The following is a 17,046-nucleotide window of genomic DNA, read 5'->3' on the forward strand; positions in this document are numbered from 1 at the left end:
GGCGGAAGGGCGGGAGGCTGGGCTGAGCCTAGCGGCGGTCCGTAGGGAGGGAGGATGTGATGTGTGGGAGTTGAGGGGCGCTTCCGGGTCGGGACGGCAGCGGCCACACGTGAGTGACGGGGCGCGCGCCCCCCGTTACCGGCGAGGGGCGGGGGGGGAGTCGCGGGGGTAACGGCTGGACGGGGAGGGCATCACGGGGGCAGCGGTCGCGGGAGGGCTCGGGCGGGGGGAGGGGGGCAGCCCCGTGGGGCGGGAACCCCGGGGGCTCCCGGGGCAGGCGGGGAGAGGGACCTCGGGGAGGGGCGGGGGCCCGTCCGGTCACCCGCGGCCGGTTCCCGCCGCCACCCCCCCGGTCAGGCCCGTCGCTCAGGCCCTGTCCCTTCCGCTGGGAGCAGGAGCGATGCCGGCCCCGGAGAGCAGGTCGGTTTTCGAGGCCGCCCAGGACCGCGTCCTCCTGCACGGGCTGACCCTCGTCACCGGAGCTGCTGCGGATGGGTGGGCCGCCGAGCCGGCACCACTGAGCCACGGTGCGTGGGGCTCTGCGGGGGCAGTGGGGGGGGAGGTAGTATTTGGCCAAGCTCATGTCTGCCAGCCCCAAGTCAGGAAGGAGGAGCTCTGTCCCCAGCACAGCTTGGGTGGCCGCCCTGGAGCTTGGCCACGGGAGCTGCCTGGTGGGTGGGTAAATGGGCTTTCCTTAGAGGCACCCCAATGTCCCCGAAGATCCTTCTACAGCCACAGGGCTCTTTGGATGACTGAGAAAGGCCCCACTCCTTGCAGTGCAGCCTGGGGAGCTGCCTGTGCACAGCCCTCCCTTCTTCTTCCAGAGAAACCCACAGGTGCCAGTGGCAAGGAGAAGGCCCACGGGGTCCCCGAGGTGCCGGAGCGGATGTGCTGCTCAACGTGCGGGCAGGTGTTCGGCAGCCGGGAGGAGCAGGTGAGTGGGACTGAGCAGCCAGCGTGAGGTAGGAGTGAGGCTGGTATGGCTGGCAGGGTCCTGCTGCGGTGCAGCCCAGCGCTGGCTGCTTTCCAGAGCTCTGCTGCCCACATCCTGTTGGGATCTGGCACTCGGACCCTGCCTGTTACCACTTAAAATGTCATTTACTGGAGGTAGATGGTACATGCAGCACAGGCCTGTGCCTGTTCAGGTTAACTGTTACATGGCTAACTCCTTAGTGTATCACAGTCTTCCAGTCAGGATCACTGCAGGGTCCCAGCATCAGTTTAGCCCTTGGGGTCTGGCAGCTTGGGGCCTTTGGTGGCAGGGGTTTCCATGGACCACCAAGAGCCTGCCAGCTCATATCTCTTTCCTCCACAGATTGAGCACTACCGTCTTGACTGGCACCGCTTCAACTTGAAGCAGCGACTCCTGGGGCGCCAGATACTGCCAGTAGAAGTGTTTGAGGAGAAGACCCGTGCAGGTGAGGAACGGGGTGGCCCCCAGCAGAGCTCAGAGGCCATCAGCTATCTTGATGGGTCTGTTCTGTCCAAGAATGAAGCCCCTGACTGTCCCTGCTGCTCAGGGTCCCTTTATTCTGCCTCTGGGGAGTCTCCTGGGGGTTCAGCACTGCTTCTGAGCCCTGATGGCTTATTATGGGAAGAAAGGAGTGTTCTATCTGAGCCATGTCTATGCATACCTGGGGATCCAGAGCCCCAAATGCCTTATATCCCAGCCCACAGCCCCTGTGTGATATGCAGGGTATCAGACAGGACATTTCTGGGGTTGTGAGCTGGCCCTTGGAGCCACCTGCAAAGTTTTGGGGAAGCTGTTGGTTAATGTTTGCTCTGCTCCATTTTCCTTCTCTTGCAGGTGACATTTCCAGCATCTCAGGGTCTGACTCAGAGAGCTCCGATGCAAGCAGTGAATCGGAGTTGCTGCCCTCTACCAGCGACAGTCCCATAACCCCTCTGGTTCCCCGATCCCACAAGGTGCTGCTCCGCAATGCGAAGGGCCAGCTCATCTCCGCCTACCGCTGCGTGCTGGGCATTGGGAAGGCAAGTCACAGCCCAACTTGTTGGGACAGAGACCTCAGAGAAGGCACTGGTGTGGAGATGTCTGCCTGACAGTCCCTCACATCCCATGGTGGGAGGGGTGGTCTCTGATACCAGGTCAGCTCCCCAGGCTTACTGGTGGCCTGTTTTTTGGCTCCAGGGTGCTCCCAGAAACCTGCTTCTGGTGCCAGAAGAGGGGCTGGTCTCTGTCCCAGGGAACAGCAAGAGGTAACAAGGTGATCCTGTGGGTGCTAGCAGGGGTGTCTCTGTCTCAGGGCTGCAGTGAGGAGCCAGCGAACCTGACGGCATCACTGCAGAGCCTTGGTGCGACCACGTGCTGGGTTGTGCTAATGATGGGCGGCGGGCACTTCGCAGGAGCTGTGTTTCGTGGGTGAGTCCAGGGGGACAGACGTGGGGTTGCCTCTCTGGGCAAGGACAAGTGGGGCTAGGCATTGGATGGCCGTCCCCTCCCTATTCCTCCATCGCAGTGCTTACCCTGGGCATCTCCAGCTCCTAGTCTTTGCTTGAGAGTTGTTTAAGCCCAGTTGCGCTGCAAGAGAAGTATTAATCTTTAGGGCTCCAGGGGCAAGCCACAAGACCTCTGGGGTCCCAGGAGCATCAGCTCTCCACCTCTCCATGCATGGGGCCTCGTTGCTCATGTCTGCCCCTCTCTGCAGCCCCCAGGTGCAAGAGCACAAGACCTTCCACCACTACACGGTGCGAGCCCGACAGGGCACAGCCCAGGGCCTACGGGATGCCAAGACCCCAGGGTCAGCACCCAGGTCAGCTGGAGCCTCCCTGCGGCGTTATAATGAGGCCGCACTGCTCAAGGTGAGGATGCGCCACAGCACTGGGCTCTCGGCAGGGAGATGTGGTCGTGGCTGGCTCTGTGGGGTGGTACCGCACCACTGCTGAAGGGCACAGGTAGGGTGTGAGCTCTGGAAGAGGGTCAGGGCCCAATTGAGGCTGCTCTGTTTTGGGTCCGTCCCTGCTCCAGACCTGCCTGTGCCCACACGGTGCGCTCAGGACCCTGTGGTGCCTCCCCTTCCTCCCCAGGATGTTCGGGACCTGCTGGCAGCCTGGGCCCAGCACCTGAAGGAAGCTCAGCGCATATTTCTCCGGGCCCCACGCCACAACCGTGCTCTGCTCTTTGGCAGCAGGAACCCGGCCCTCTCCCGGGGTGACCCTCGCATCTGCCATATCCCCCTCAGCACCCGCAGGGCCACCCTGCAGGAGGTGCTGCGAGTCCATGCCACACTGGCCAGCCTGCAGGTGTATGGTGAGTCGGCCCAGCCCTAGTGACCCAGTGCCTGTGGGTCAGAGCAGGTGGGGTGACATGGTCCCTCGTGTAATCCCATGTGTGTTAGGGGATGCTGCCCTATGGGGTTGAGGTGCCGGCTCTCCGACCCTCAATTCCTGGAGACATGGGGCGCTCCCTGTCCCCAGGCAATGACAGGAGCACCCTTGCTGCCCAGGGAAGGACACGCCACTGGAGGACATCATTGGGTCCCCCCGGAAAGGCTGGCAGAAGAGGCGGCAGAAAGCAGAGGTAGATCCCCCGCAGGAGGACGCAAGTGGTGAGTTGAGCCATGGAGCAAGCAAGGGTGGCTGATGTTATGGCGCAGGACCAGATTTACAGCCCCGTGACAGGGTCTGGCACCACAGCGGGGATCTGTAGTGTGTGGCCTTGTGCTGGGCAGAAGGGCAGGGTGTGCTTGGCTGAGAGCCCTGAGTGATTTGTGCTATGTGGGGGGCCTCAGCCCCTGTCTTATCACCCCCCTCAGCACCAGAGGAGGAAGAAGAAGAGGAGGAAAGCCCTGCAGGGGAACTGGAGACTGTGGAAGTGACACTAGGGACCTTGGACCTCCGGGAGTTTGAAGTGATGCCCAAGCGAAACCGCAAAAGGAGGAAGAAGCGGGACAAGAAGGTGGAGAAAGGTGAAGGGGAAGAACTGGCGGGGGACAGTGTAGGAAGGCACTGGGGAAGGGACTGCCACGGCTGGGGTGCAGGCTGACCCTGGCCCTCTTCCTCACCATGTGTTCCCTGTGCAGGGCCCTGTGCCGAAGAGACAGGGTGCCATGGTACCCAGTGTGGGCAGCCTGGCCTGAAGCTGGTGACGGAGCTGCAGGAGGAAGCTGGGACTGAGCCCCTTCCCTGGGGCAATAGTAAGTGGGGTCCAGAGCTGGGACGGGTGGATGCCCGCCCCATTTGCTGGTGGCTTTGCAGCAGGGTGAAGAGCACGTTGTCACACAGGTGCCCAGACCAGCTGGGTGTGGGATGGCTATAGTGCAGCCACATGCCTTCAAGGGCGCTGTGTGTTCAGAGCAGTAGCTGGCTCTGGGGGGGCAGGCAGCACCTGGCTAAGCCAGATGCATTGGGGAGATTGGAGTGGGTCTTATCTCAGGAGAGGGCTTGGCTGCTGCCAGCAGTGCCCAGCAATGCCGTGGCATGTTGTCACAGACTCTGAAGGTGCTGGAGATCCTGCAGTGCTCAAATCCAGCTAGCAGGACAATACTTTAACTGCGCTGTATGTGTTTCATAGTCAGACCAGAGCACCGCTCTGCCCAGGGAGCCATCAGACTCCCCTCCTGTTCTTCCCTCACAGGAGACCCTCAGACCCAGCTCCGCGATGCCCTGTTCACTGCCTGCAAAACGGGGGATGTGGGGATGCTGCGGCACCTCCTGGGTGTGCCAGAGAGTGGGGGCCTGCCAGAGGACAGCGAGGATGGGGAGGGCACACAGCCCCTGGATATGCCCCGCTCCCTGCTCAACCAGCCCATGGATGAGCGTGGCTGCACCCTGCTTCATGTGGCAGCACAGGCAGGGAAGGCTGAGGCTGTGCGTTTGCTGCTGGAGGCAGGGGCGGACCCTGCCCTCAGGTATGGCCACAGGGTGCCCAGCGGTTGACGAGCACAGCCCCTGCTGTAGGAGCCCAGCAGCTCCCTCCTGTCTCAGCCACGGGAGACTGGTGCCAGCTTTGTCCTGGGACAGCCAGGCTTGGTCTCTCCCAGCCAAGATGTCTGGGTTTGTTACGGGAGGCCTAAGAGCTGAACCACCATTCTCTCTGCCTGCCTGGTCTGGCACAGCAGCAGGCAGGCACTGCCCCATAGTGCTCCCAGGTTTATTGGTAGACATTTCAGAGGTTAGGGATGAGACCACCCTTTGCAGGGCATTTGAGATGCAAGAAGGGGAGAATTTGGGGGATTCTGGTGTAGGGAGAAGCAACTTTCCCCTCCTTGGCTGCGATACCCTGGCCTGCAATACCCATTGGACATCCCTGGGAAGTTGCTGGGCTCACAGCCCAGTGGGATGTAGGCAGTAAGACAGCAGGGTGAGCTGGTCATCCTCATCTTGCAGAGACAGGCAGGACAGAACCCCCTACTGCGTCTCTGCTGACAAACCAACCCGCAACGCTTTCCGCAAGTTCATGGTGGACCATCCAGACAAGTACGACTACAGCCGTGCCAAGGTGGGTGCCTGCCCTCTGTCCTCGCCTTCCAGGGGCTGGGGGACCCCAGAGCAAAGCGCCCCTCGCCCACTCATGCCATTGCCCTTGGCTCAGTGGGAGATGCTGACTGCCCTCTGCTCCCAGGTGCCAGGGCCCCTGACACAGGAGATGGAGGCCAAAAAGCTAGAGAAGAAGCGGGCACAGAAAGCCCAGCGGAAGCAGCGGGAGCAGGCGCAGCGGGAGGAGAGGCAGCGCTGGGAACAGGAACAGGGAGAGAAGCAACAGTTCGCAGCCCTGTCCGACAGGGAGAAGGTGAGGCTGTGCATGGGGAAGGGGATCCAGCCTGGCTGGGGCAGTGCCGATGTGGTGGGCTCTGGGCACAGGAGCTGGAGGGGCTAAGCTGTCTCTCTGTTCCCCAGAGGGCGCTGGCTGCCGAGCAGAGGCTGGCTGCGCAGCGGCAGGACGCTGGCACAACTCTTGCCAACATCAGGTAATAGCCCCGGCAGCACGGCTCCGCAGACAAACTCTCCCACATAAGCACAGCTGTTCCCTGCTCTTCTTGCTCTAGTTCTTATTTCCAGTCTAAAGCTATTCCTGTCCACTCGATTCCCAGTAGTGCCTGTGTAAAAGCTTTCTCTCTCTCTTGCCCTGCCCCCCTGAAATATTTTGCAAAGAATGACTTGGTCTACTTGCAGCCAGATCTACAGCAAGCCAACCCCCAGCCACTCCTGTGCCCCTGTCACTGAACCCACATCCCATGTCCCTTCCCTATGCCACCCCACAGGCTTGTGGGCAGCCAGCCCTGCCTGTGCTGCTCTGGGCAGGGGCTTTATAACCCCATAGGGGACCAAATTCCCCCATGTTCAGCCTGCCTCAACGTGCCCTCACACCACGCTCCCAGGCAGCATCGCCTCCAGGGAGCATGTCCTTGCCAGGCTGCTGGGTGATCACATCAGCCCTGTAGGACCAGAGGAACACCAGCTCCCCCATGCTTCTGGTGTCTTGTGCCACAGCCCAGGCAGCGAATCCTCTAACCCTCTTGCAAGTGTCTCCTTCGCTCAGGGCCACCTCTGCTCTTTCCTGCAGCCGCTGCTGGCATTGTGGAGAGTCCCTGCTGGGCCGAATCCCTTTCCATTACCTTGACTTCTCCTTCTGCTCCACGGCCTGCCTGCAAACCCACCGCCGGGCCCGGGCTGGCCACACGTAAGGCTGGGGACTGCTACCACCTGCCAAGGACCAGTGTGGTGGAGACACGGCTGAGCACTGGCTGTGCAGCGAGGGAGAGCCTGTGGAGCAGCACTGGTGAGAGGGACTGAGCTGGCCATGTCGCTCTCCGGGGCAACTCTGGCAAGGCTCTGGGCAAGAATGTCACTCTGGGAGGTGACTCTGGGGACATTACAACTGAGAGGTCCCCATGTGCTAGTGGGTGATGTGCCAGGACTGGTTTGTGGCCTGGCTCCAGCCAGGGGTCCTGCTGCCAGCTTTTCTCATGGCTACCTTGTAGGCCGCTGCCCATGGCAGTGGGACAGATCCTGACATAACTGGCCCCTGCAGCTCCGAGCTACCTGCAGGCACCCTCTAGGCTGTGCTTTGCCCGTTCCTCGATGCCATCAGTGTCTCAGCTGTATCATGTTAGCAACTACCTCCTCTGCCTGCATTGTCAATAAAGAGGTGCCTTGACCCCCTAGGTGGGGGGAGAGTCAGCATGAGCACTGGAACTGTTTGGGATGAGTGTGGTATTAATATGCAAAACAAGCTCAATCCTGGGCCCCTTTGTCCTTAGCATAGACCCTGCCTGGCCCCAGAGGAGGGCAGGAGCTCTGGATGTCCATGCCAGGACGTGTGCCGCTTTCCTAGGGCCCTGCAGACCCTCCGCTTGCCCCTGTGCTTCACCAGCCCCCTGCCATCTCTGCATCCCCACCGAGAGGCGATGCCAGTGCCTGGCAGCCCTATGTTTATTCTGTGGCTGCAGTGCTGCGGCTGCGGGTCCTGTTGAAAAGGGGTCGGTCAAGGAAGAGCAAGAGAGGGGTAGAGGGTGCCCCCTCCAGCTCCAGCACTGTGATGTTGTTGGGGCGGCCAACGTGCAGCACTGAGCCGGGCACAAAGAGGGTCTGCTGGGGCCCGCGGAGAGGCCAGTACCGGCCCAGGTTGAAGCCGTTTATCCACAGCTGGCCCTGGAAGAGGGAGATGGGACTGAACTGTGCCACTCTCCACCCTCACTCCCTCTCCCAGCTATGCACCGCCTTACCTTGCTCCAACCTGGGAACTTCACGAAGGTGTCCCACGCGATGCCAGGGGTCTCAAAGGTCCCAGTGTAGAAGGCTGGCCCTGCTCTGCCCCTACTGCTTGATTTCGGTGGGACAGCATGGGGCCAGCCCTGCTGGACGGCACTGTCTATGGCCAGGGGATAGATCAGCCAGTTCCTGAGAGGGCTGGAGTCCAAGGAGAGGTTCCCCAGCAGGCCCTGAGATGGAGCAGCAGGCAAAATGAGGCAGCAGGATCTGCCACAGGCAGGAGGATGCTTGGCTTCCCCAGGGCACATTCCCCTCACAGCAGTCGTGGTAGGATGGGATCCCCTCAGAGAGGCTGCATGGCCCTGGCTGCCATGGCAGTGTAACTGAGATGGGTGCCAATCTCATGGCCTTATTGTGGTCCTGGTGGGTTTGCCAGGACCAGGGGAGGGGATGGTGTGAGATTAACCAGGGAGCAGGTCTGGGGGTGGCTGCATTGTGGCTGGGGTCTGTTGCGGGTGGCAGGAGAGGGGGGTGTTTGGCCACACAGGTGCCTGGGCCATCTCCTCCAGAGTCCCAGGGCCCCCTCTCCCCTCACCTTGAAGTCACTGATGTTGGCCCCGAAGCTGATCCTGCCCATGTTCTCCAGGAGCACATCCAGGGTGTCCCCAGTACTGCCCGTCACGTGCAGTGCTGTCTGCCCATCCCGCTCCAGCGTCCCCTGGTACTCCTGCAGTCACAGGGTCAGCACTGCTGCCCCGTCCCTGGATCCCACTGCCCCAGTCACTGCCAGCAGCCTGCCAGCATTGCATCTTGGTGCCTGCTCTCCCAGAACCAGCCCAGGGCTGCCCTCTGCCCCCAGAGGGGACAAGTTCAGGTCAGAGGGCTACCCCACAAGGGCTCAGTGTGGCTCTCAGCACCCTGGCTGTCCTCAAGACCCTGGCAGGGCATGGCCCTGCTGCCAGTAGATCCTACAACCCACCAAGAGGCTGGGCCAGGGATGGCTGTGCCCCCATAGCCTCACCTTCTGCAGCATCACATAGCCGCGGTCACAGATGCTGTGGGGAGGAGCGCCCAGTGTGGCTGGGTCCAGGACATCCCAGGGCAGCTGTGTGCGGTACAGCACAAAGCCATGGACCTGCAGGACACAACAGATTGGCACAGAAAGGGAAATGGGCCTGGAGACAAGCCCGGCTCCTCCACTCCGGAGCCAGGGCAGGGCAGGCAAGCCTAGGAACATCTCCCCCAGCACTGCACCCAGCCCCTCACCTGCTTTATGGCCTCAAAGGTGAGGGGGAACTGGCTCTGGATGGGCCCAGAGGGGCACAGCACATCCAAGACATCCAGGAGGTCGGCATACTGCAAAGAGAGGGATGGGCGCTGTGCAGCCAGGCAGTGCTGGGCAGGGACAGCACAGCCCTCGGGGCAGGCACTCACCTTCCGCAGGGCCACCCAACCATAGGCATACTTGGGGGTGGCAGGTGGCATCGGACCGACTGGCAAGGGCTGGAACTGAACAGCAAACTGTCAGCTGCCCCCCAGGGTGAGCAGGGAGATGTCCCCTGCCCTGCCAGGTCCCTGTGTCCCCACTTCCCTGGCACAGGCAGTGATGCCCAGTGCTGTCCCCCTCTTCCTGCCAGACTCAGCACCTTGCTGATGACCGTGCGGATGGCAAACAGCTTCTCGGTGGGGTCTCCTGCCTCCGAGAGGGGGGCATCGTAGTCGTAGCTGGTGGTCACTGGTTTGTACTGGTCCTTGAAGTCAGCACCTGGCCAGGGAAGCGATGGGAGCTGGAGGAAGGGGCTCTGGCAGAGCCCATGGCATGGAACCCAGCACCAGGCTGGCTGCAATGCAATGGGAGGGGCATGACCCAGAACTGGAAGCCCCTGCTGGGGGACAAAAGGAGTCCCCAGGGGGAGACAAGCTTGGGTGCAGGGGCCCTTGGGTATGTGTCAGCCCATGCTGTCCCCAGGGACAGAACAGGAGCCTGAAGCAGGCTCCTCAGGGATGGCCAAGGAAAGCCCCCTATCCCCGCAATGTGCCCCCTCTCCCTAGAGCAGGGCCCTACTCACCGCTCCAGTAGGCGAAGTTCGTCCCCCCATGGAACATGTACCTACGGGACACCCCAGGGAGCCCTGTCAGCACCCCACAGACCCAGCAGGGGCTCACCAGGCACTGCCCCCTCCCTGCTGCACCCGCAGTCCCAGCCCTGCCTGCCTCCCCCTGCCCAAGCCCTGCAGGACTTAGGCGAGCAGTGATGCCTGCTCCAATGCTGGCAGAGGGGAGGGCATCACCGCCCTCAGGCTGTGTCCCCTGCCAGCTGACTACTTGCATGTTGACGCTGGCTCCCAGCTGCAGCATGTCCTCCAGCCCCCGGGCCACCCGCACAGAGCTGGTGCTGGCGTGCGCTTCCCCCCAGTAGTCCAGCCAGCCTGTGTAGTACTCGGAGTTCACCTGGGGGAACAAGGGACAGTCACCTGCCTGGAGCTGGGGCTCCTGGCACCCCTCTGTGAGCCACATCCCCCCCTGCTCTCCTGCAGCCTGGCCCTGGCACCCCTCTTTGCCTCATCCCCCCCCAACCCATCTGCCTCCCCAGAGCCATTGTGGGTCATCCCCCCCCATGGTCCCTGTGCCAAGCTCACCAGGGGCCCCTTCGGCTCAACCTGGCGCTGGGCACCAAATGCCTCCGTCACATTGGAGCCTGCAGAGGTGGAGCAAGGGAGGGGGGTTGGAGCAGGACGGAGCAGTGACCCCCATGCCCTCTCCTCCTCCTCCCCCATAGGGGTACCTGGCCCAAAGTCGACGGTGGCGTAGAGCCCCTGCAGCGTGCCGCAGCGCAGCTCCTCTGCCCGTGTGCCATCAGTGGTGAAGAGCAGCACCTCGCTTCCTAGCAGCGCCCGAAAGGAGCCCAGCAGGTGCCGCAGGTACCCATAGTCGCAGGCGTAGTAGCTCCCATATTCGTTCTCCACCTGCGAGCAGGGCAGGGGCCAGCACCCAGCATGGACATGGCAGGGCTGCAGCCAGGTCCCACCGCCCACTGGGACAAGCACCCAGCTCCCCCCTTCCCTCCCAACATCATCAGATGTTCATGACAGCCCCCAGGTGGGTCCTGAGAATGACCTTCCAGCCCGCCCACAATGCCCAGCTCTGCCAGTGTCCCTCAAACCACAACTGGGGTGGTGATGGGTACCCCAGAGTGCCAGCCCTTGGATTTAAACCCAGGTCCAGATGTCAGGAGGGATTTATCTAAGAGCTGTGCCGGATGAGATCATCGCCTACAGGGTACAGGTGGCTTTTTGGGGCACATCCGAAGATGACCCAGGGCAGAGCAGGGGGCTGGGTCCCATAGCACCCTACCTGCACACTGATGATGTTCCCTCCGTGCTGGTATAGTCGTGGCTTGATCTTGGGAAGCAGGACATGGAGCCAGGAGTCCACGGCTGCCTGGTAGGCTGGGTGGCAGAGGGCAGCTCAGCCTGGCTGCAGCATCCACCCCAGCCCACCCATAGCCAGCCCTGCTAAGAGGAGGATGGAGCAGACAGGGCAGGGCTGAGCGCGATGGGTAAGCAGAGGTGGAGGACAAACTATGGGGCTCCCAGAAGATGGAGAAGAGGATGGGAGAGACCCTGCATGCAGGGCTGGGTACGTGTGTGGAGAGAGACAGGCGTGCTGGGACTGGCACCAGGCTGTAAGGACATGGTGGCCAGAGCCCTGTGACGAGGCTCACCGGGGTCAGAGGAGCGCAGGATGATGTCTGGTTTCCACAGCAGCCAGGCAGGTAGGCCACCCTGGAGAAAAACACACAGCAGAGAGGGAGGCAGAGAAACCACTCAGCAGCCCGAGCTGGCACACAGCCGAAACCCAGCCAGCACAATGCCAATGCTCGGCACTGGAGCAGCGCGTGCCCCATGGGGCGGCAGCCTGGGCATGGCTGGCATGGCACCACAGTCAGCGTGCCAGCCAGAAGGGCCAACCCCGCTGTGCCCTTCCCAGACCACCTGTCACCCCTCTGTGCCAGGCTGAGGCTCACCATCTCCCACTCCGCACAGATGTAGGGTCCCGGCCGCAGGATCACCAGAAGCCCCAGCTCGGCTGTCAGGTCCAGGAAGGCTTCCACGTCCCGGTCCCCAGCAAAGTCATAAACCCCCGGCAGCGGCTCATGGTAGTTCCAGGGGATGTAGCTGGGGCGAGAGGGGAGATCAGCACATGGGGCCTAAGGGCACCCCGGCATGACGGGGAACCATCCCACAGGCTGGTCCCTTTGCTCCTGGGAACTGACCTCCAGCCCAAGACAAGGATGGCAACTGGGACTGGACTGGGACTAGCCCAGGCTCATGCTTGTGCCCATGGGGTATCCTAGGGGTCCCAGTCAGCCCAGGGCAAGGGCTGGTCCCTGCACCCTGTGATCAGACAACACTCTGGCCTCTGTCCCTACTCTGGGGACCCCAGGGACCCCAGAGACCCTGAGGGGCCGCGGCAGCTGTGGACTGTGCACCGTCAGGGCTGTCCCCATCGCTTACACCTGCACGGCGCTGAGCCCACTCATGTACATCTTGAGGAGCCGGTCCCTCCAGGCGGGGCGTGGGACGCGGGCGTAGTGGATGCTGCCCGAGATGTAGCGGAAAGGGGCACCATCCTTGCGGAAGCAGTCTTCCTCATAATCCAGCTGGAAGGAGCGCGCTGGGGGGGAGGCCTGCAGGAGGGGGCAGTGCTGGGTCGGCTGCAGACCCTCCCCAAGCCCAGCCACCCCCTCCCACGCTCCTGGGACAGGGACTGATGGGGCTGGTTCCTGGGGGAGACGGGGGGACCCTCCCCATCCTCGGTGCAGGGACAAGGCAGGTACCATGCCGTCCAAGGAGAGCAGGAGGAACAAGCAGGGCAGCCATTTGCACCACCTGATGGCCCCCCTCACTCATCAAACACCCTGCGGCTGAGCTGGTGGCATTTTGGGGGGTGGATGCTGCTGGGGATAGGTGCTGGGAGGGCAGGCAGGGAGCTAGGAGTGCAAGTGGAACACTGGGGCAGGACATGGGCTGCAGCAGAAGGGAGCCATAGCAGGAAGAGCAGGGAGACAGGGGCGGAAAGCAAGGCGGATCCCGGAGCTGCCCCAGCAGACCCTTCGTAACTCAGCCCCGCAAGCTTCTCCCAAACTTTCCACCCGTGTTTGCTAACCAACCTGCGTGTGTAGGAGCCCTGCCACCAGCAGCAGGGCGAGAGCGGGCAGCCCCATCCTTCTCTGGGCACTCGGCAGCCCGGGATTGGGGACGAAGGGGGACGTGGACACCACCATCACATGATCCTTCTCCACCAGCGCCAGGAGCTTCCTCCAGGTCCTAAGTGCAGGCAGCTGGAACAGCAGCACAGCTGGCGGGGAGGGAAACGTGGGAGAGGGGGTGAGCAGCTCTGGTCCCCCGTGCCTGGGCCAGCTGCGCATCACCCCCCTCAAAGCCCACCCGGCACAGGGTGCAGGCAGTGCTACCACAGCCTGAGCCAGCTCTACCCGGGGTGGTGCGTGACACAAGTAGGGGGACAAGAAGCCTCGTGAAATTGTCACCACCAGACAAAAATGCCTTCGAGGGAGCTCAGCCTGCTTGCTTCACCAGAGGGGTGGTGATGGGACACCCCGGTTATAGCTCCGGGGCGGGGGGAGGCTGCTGCTGCGGTCTGAAGGAAAGGAAAACGACCGTGGCCCGAGGGCCGGAGCCTGGGGACAGAGCTGGTGACAGGCGGAGCTGGTGACGAGGCTGTCGGGGAAGTGCCGCAGGGCAGGGCGAGCGAGCGATGCCCTCGGGGACGAGCCGTGCTGGGGGGGTAGCCTCGCCATCTCAGCCCCCTGCACCCCCGACATGCCCGCCCGGGCGAGGGCTTTGGCTCACCGGGGCCAGCTCCGGGGAGCGGCGGGGCTGCCGGCTGCCGCTACCACCGCCACCGCTCGCTGCCGGGGACCGGGGGGTGCCGCGCCGCCGCGGTCACCCGCGTTCCACCCCGGTCACAATGAGGGACGAGCCCGGGGCTCGGCGCTGCCCCCCCCCCCGCCGCCCGCAGCCCGCCCGCTCCGGAGGAGGGAGCGTAGGATCCCCGCCGCGGCGGCACCGAGGACCGGCGAAGGCTGCAGCGCCCCGCCCGGTGGGTGACGCGGCGGGTGACGCAATGGGTGACGCGCGGCGGCGGGCGATGACGCGGGGGGGGCGATGGGGCAGGCGCTGTGCGTCTGCTCCCGCGGCACCGTCAGCCTGGGGGGCGCGCGGTACCTCGTGCTCCACCGCTTGGCAGAGGGGTCCGCAGGGGGGCTGGGGCGCGGGGGGGCTCGGGCGTGAGGGGTCCACGGGCACGGGGGGATGCTTGGGCATAAGGGGGGCTCGGGCACGGGGGGGATGCTCGGGCGGGGGGGTGCTTGTGGATTGGGGGGTGCTGGGGCGGGGGGGGTGCTTGTGGATGGGGGGGTGGTCGGGCATGGGGGGCTGCTCGGGCTTGGGGGGTGCTTGTGGATGGGGGGGTGGTCGGGCATGGCGGGATGCTTGTGCATGGGGGGGATGCTCGGGCATAGGGGATGTTTGGGCTCGGGGGCAGAGGTGATGTTCGGGCACGGGAGTGATGCTCAGGTATAGGGGATGTTCGGGCACGGGGGGATGCTCGGGCTTGGGGAGTGCTTGTGCATGGGGGGATGCTCAGGCATGGGGGGGTGCTTGTGGATGGGGGGGTTGTTCGGGCATGATGGGTGCTTGTGCCTGGGGGGGGTGCTCGGGCTTGGGGAGTGCTTGTGCGTGCAGGGGATGCTCAGGCATGGGGGGTGCTTGTGCCTGGGGGGTGCTCGGGCATGGGGGGTGTGTGTGTGCATGCAGGGGATGCTCGGGCATGGAGGTGATGCTCAGGTATAGGGGATGTTCGGGCACAGGGGGATGCTCAGGCATTGGGGTGATGCTTAGGCATCGGGGATGTGCTTGGGTGTGTGAGATGCTCAGGCATGGTGGGGAGATGCTTGAGCACAGGCGGTGTTTGGACATGGGGGAGATACTTGGGCATGGTGGGGGAGGTGCTTAAGCATAGCAGGGAGATGCTTGAGTATGTGCATGGAGGAGGAGTCTCATGCTGGGTGGCAGGGGTCCTGGGCAGGGTCATGCCCAGGAGTGGGTGCTTGGACCCACGGGAGTGAGGGTGACTGGTCCAGTGGGGTTGTTCATGCAGAGGGGTGAATGCTTTGGGTGCCTGGCAGGTGCCCCCAAAGTGGGGGGAACGTACATGCCTGGGGGGGTTTGATGGAGAGGGGTGCAGGGACCCGCTGCCCTCTGTCCCCCTCCCCTGGGTCCTCACAGTTGAGGCTGGGCACAGGGCCCTGATGTGGGTGCTGCAGCAGTGTGATACCCAGCCCACGCCATGCTCGGCTCCTCGCAGGGGCTTCAGCTATGTGGACCTGGTGGAGGGGCTGCGGGACGGTCGCTTCTATGCCCTGAAGCGCATCCTGTGCCATGACAAGGAGGACCGCCAGGCTGCCCTGCACGAGGTGGAAATGCATGGCCTCTTTGACCACCCCAACATCCTGCGCCTGGTGGCCCACTGCATGGTGGAGAAGGGTGCCAAGCATGAAGCTTGGCTCCTCCTGCCCTATGTGAAGGTGAGGGGGGCTCCCCTGGCTGCCCCCAACCCCTTGCCGCCAGGAGCGCCAGTGGCGACCAGCTGCTTGCGTTTGCCAGGGAGGGACCCTGTGGCGCGAGGTGGAAGCACTGCGAGAGAAAGGGACCTTCATGCCAGAGCAGCGGATCCTCCTCATCCTCCATGGCATCTGCAGTGGGCTGCAAGCCATCCATGGCAAGGGCTACGCACACAGGTGGGAGGCCAGCAGCCCCAGCCAGGGGGGTTGCCAGGGGGCCCAGTGGGCGATCAGTGACATCCATCCCTGCAGGGACCTCAAGCCCACCAATGTGCTGCTGGATGAGGATGACCGGCCTGTGCTGATGGACCTGGGCTCCATGAACCGAGCTCGCATCGAAGTCAACAGCTCTCAGGAGGCCATGGCTGTGCAGGTGGGTGCCCTGGGACATCAGCCCACCAGTCTGTCACTGCCCCAAGCCCTTCATCCCCACCCTCACCCTCCTCTCTGCAGGACTGGGCTGCCCAGCGCTGCACCATCTCCTACCGTGCCCCCGAGCTCTTCACGGTGCCAAGCCAGTGCGTCATAGACGAGCGCACAGATATCTGGGTAAGGATCCAGCCCCCTGGTCCCCAGCCCCCTGCCACTGGGCTGCCCTGACCCCACCATGCTCCAGTCCCTAGGCTGCGTGCTGTACTGCATGATGTTTGGAGAGGGCCCTTACGACGCCATCTTCCAGAAGGGTGACAGTGTGGCTTTGGCGGTGCAGAACCCCATTGTCGTGCCCCCCACGACCAGGTGAGGGCCTGGGGAGGGTGACCCTGCTCCCGAGCAGGCCCCTGTGCTGTATGCCTCGTGAAACATCCCCCCCGCCATCTTTTCTCCAGGTACTCGGCTGCCTTGCAGCGCCTGCTCTTCTCCATGATGACGTTGAACCCCCAGGAGCGACCCAGCATAAGTGACATCCTCCACCAGCTGGATGGGCTGCAACCAGCGCCGGTGGGACAGGACACCACGCAGATCTGAGCCTGTCCCACCCCACGGTGGCGATGTGCCCCGAGGACAAGCCAGGGTAAAAGCAGCTGCCCTCGTCCCTGCGGAGCCATTGCAGAGGGGATTGCTGCACTCGGGGGAGAGCTGCTGCTCTGTGCCGGAGGTGTGTTGGATTTGGAGTGTTCTGTGCCCTGGATGCTGCTTCCTGGGACTTGGTCTGTGCCCCAGAACTGTGGACGTGTGACCTGCTGCTAAACACAGGGCCCTCACCGGCCGCTGCCTCCCCCCAGGGGTTGCAGAGGAGGATGCTGTGGGACCTCCCAGGTGATGGCAGCCGTGGCCCCACAGCTCTGCACCCCAGGAGGATCGCTCCTGACCAAGGGCAGAGCTGCGGTCCGGGTCCCGGTGTGGTGCTGAAGCAAGGTGGGGGGACCCAGCGCCCGCTCCGCTGCTGCTCTCAGCGCCAACGTTGCCTTGTGTTTGGAATAAAAGATGTTCTTGCAGAGGTGTGCATGGCGTGTCCGTCTGCAGGGAGGGGGTCCCACCAGGGGCACGGGGGGGGGGGCGGGGGCATGCTGTCAGGGTTGAGCAGCCAAGCATTGCTGGAGGGGAAGGGCAGCAGGGGACAGCCCTGGTGGGGCGGCACAGCTGGAGCATGAGCAGTAAGCAGGGAAAGTTAATCCCTGGCCCCAGCGCGCTCCTGATGGGAGTTCAGGCAACTCCGTAGCTGGAGCCAGGCACCGCTGTCAGAGCCTCCAGGGCTGGGCACTGCGGGAAGGAGCTCAACGCAGCGCAGG

General features: G+C 63.4%; 3 protein-coding genes across 6 annotated transcripts; 2 read left to right on the forward strand and 1 right to left on the reverse strand.

Moving 5' to 3' along the window:
• The first annotated feature begins 32 nt into the window (after positions 1-32).
• ANKZF1 (ankyrin repeat and zinc finger peptidyl tRNA hydrolase 1) lies at positions 33-7,155 on the forward strand. Its single transcript, XM_069781177.1, has 16 exons — positions 33-109; positions 396-527; positions 825-934; positions 1,316-1,418; positions 1,808-1,992; positions 2,265-2,380; positions 2,667-2,820; positions 3,046-3,268; positions 3,465-3,566; positions 3,750-3,926; positions 4,041-4,154; positions 4,595-4,868; positions 5,347-5,458; positions 5,582-5,749; positions 5,857-5,927; positions 6,524-7,155. The coding sequence occupies exons 2-16, from the start codon at positions 401-403 to the stop codon at positions 6,642-6,644; spliced, it is 2,157 nt and encodes a 718-aa protein (XP_069637278.1). The 5' UTR covers positions 33-109; positions 396-400; the 3' UTR covers positions 6,645-7,155.
• Positions 7,156-7,374: 219 nt separating this feature from the next.
• Positions 7,375-13,712, reverse strand: GLB1L (galactosidase beta 1 like). 4 transcript variants are annotated; one of them, XM_069781173.1, is made up of 18 exons: positions 13,545-13,706; positions 12,845-13,032; positions 12,189-12,361; positions 11,699-11,849; positions 11,396-11,456; positions 11,026-11,120; positions 10,457-10,637; positions 10,311-10,369; positions 10,001-10,122; positions 9,741-9,781; positions 9,318-9,436; positions 9,106-9,180; positions 8,938-9,027; positions 8,693-8,806; positions 8,267-8,398; positions 7,824-7,901; positions 7,686-7,765; positions 7,375-7,611 (listed from the first exon to the last, which is right to left on the reverse strand). In XM_069781173.1, the coding sequence occupies exons 2-17, from the start codon at positions 12,956-12,958 to the stop codon at positions 7,706-7,708; spliced, it is 1,665 nt and encodes a 554-aa protein (XP_069637274.1). In that variant the 5' UTR covers positions 12,959-13,032; positions 13,545-13,706; the 3' UTR covers positions 7,375-7,611; positions 7,686-7,705. The 4 variants fall into 4 exon arrangements, 3 of the variants coding, with proteins under 3 accessions (XP_069637274.1, XP_069637273.1, XP_069637276.1); XM_069781172.1 differs by having other exon boundaries at positions 7,686-7,901; positions 13,545-13,700; XR_011324303.1 differs by lacking the exon at positions 7,375-7,611 and having other exon boundaries at positions 7,704-7,765; positions 8,267-8,465; positions 13,545-13,712.
• Positions 13,713-13,814: 102 nt separating this feature from the next.
• STK16 (serine/threonine kinase 16) lies at positions 13,815-16,752 on the forward strand. Its single transcript, XM_069781176.1, has 7 exons — positions 13,815-13,945; positions 15,061-15,280; positions 15,360-15,493; positions 15,569-15,689; positions 15,770-15,865; positions 15,933-16,054; positions 16,144-16,752. The coding sequence occupies exons 1-7, from the start codon at positions 13,860-13,862 to the stop codon at positions 16,280-16,282; spliced, it is 918 nt and encodes a 305-aa protein (XP_069637277.1). The 5' UTR covers positions 13,815-13,859; the 3' UTR covers positions 16,283-16,752.
• Positions 16,753-17,046: the final 294 nt, after the last annotated feature.

The sequence above is a fragment of the Haliaeetus albicilla genome, chromosome 4 (genome assembly GCF_947461875.1).
Source record: "Haliaeetus albicilla chromosome 4, bHalAlb1.1, whole genome shotgun sequence".
NCBI classification, from domain to species: Eukaryota; Metazoa; Chordata; class Aves; order Accipitriformes; family Accipitridae; genus Haliaeetus; species Haliaeetus albicilla.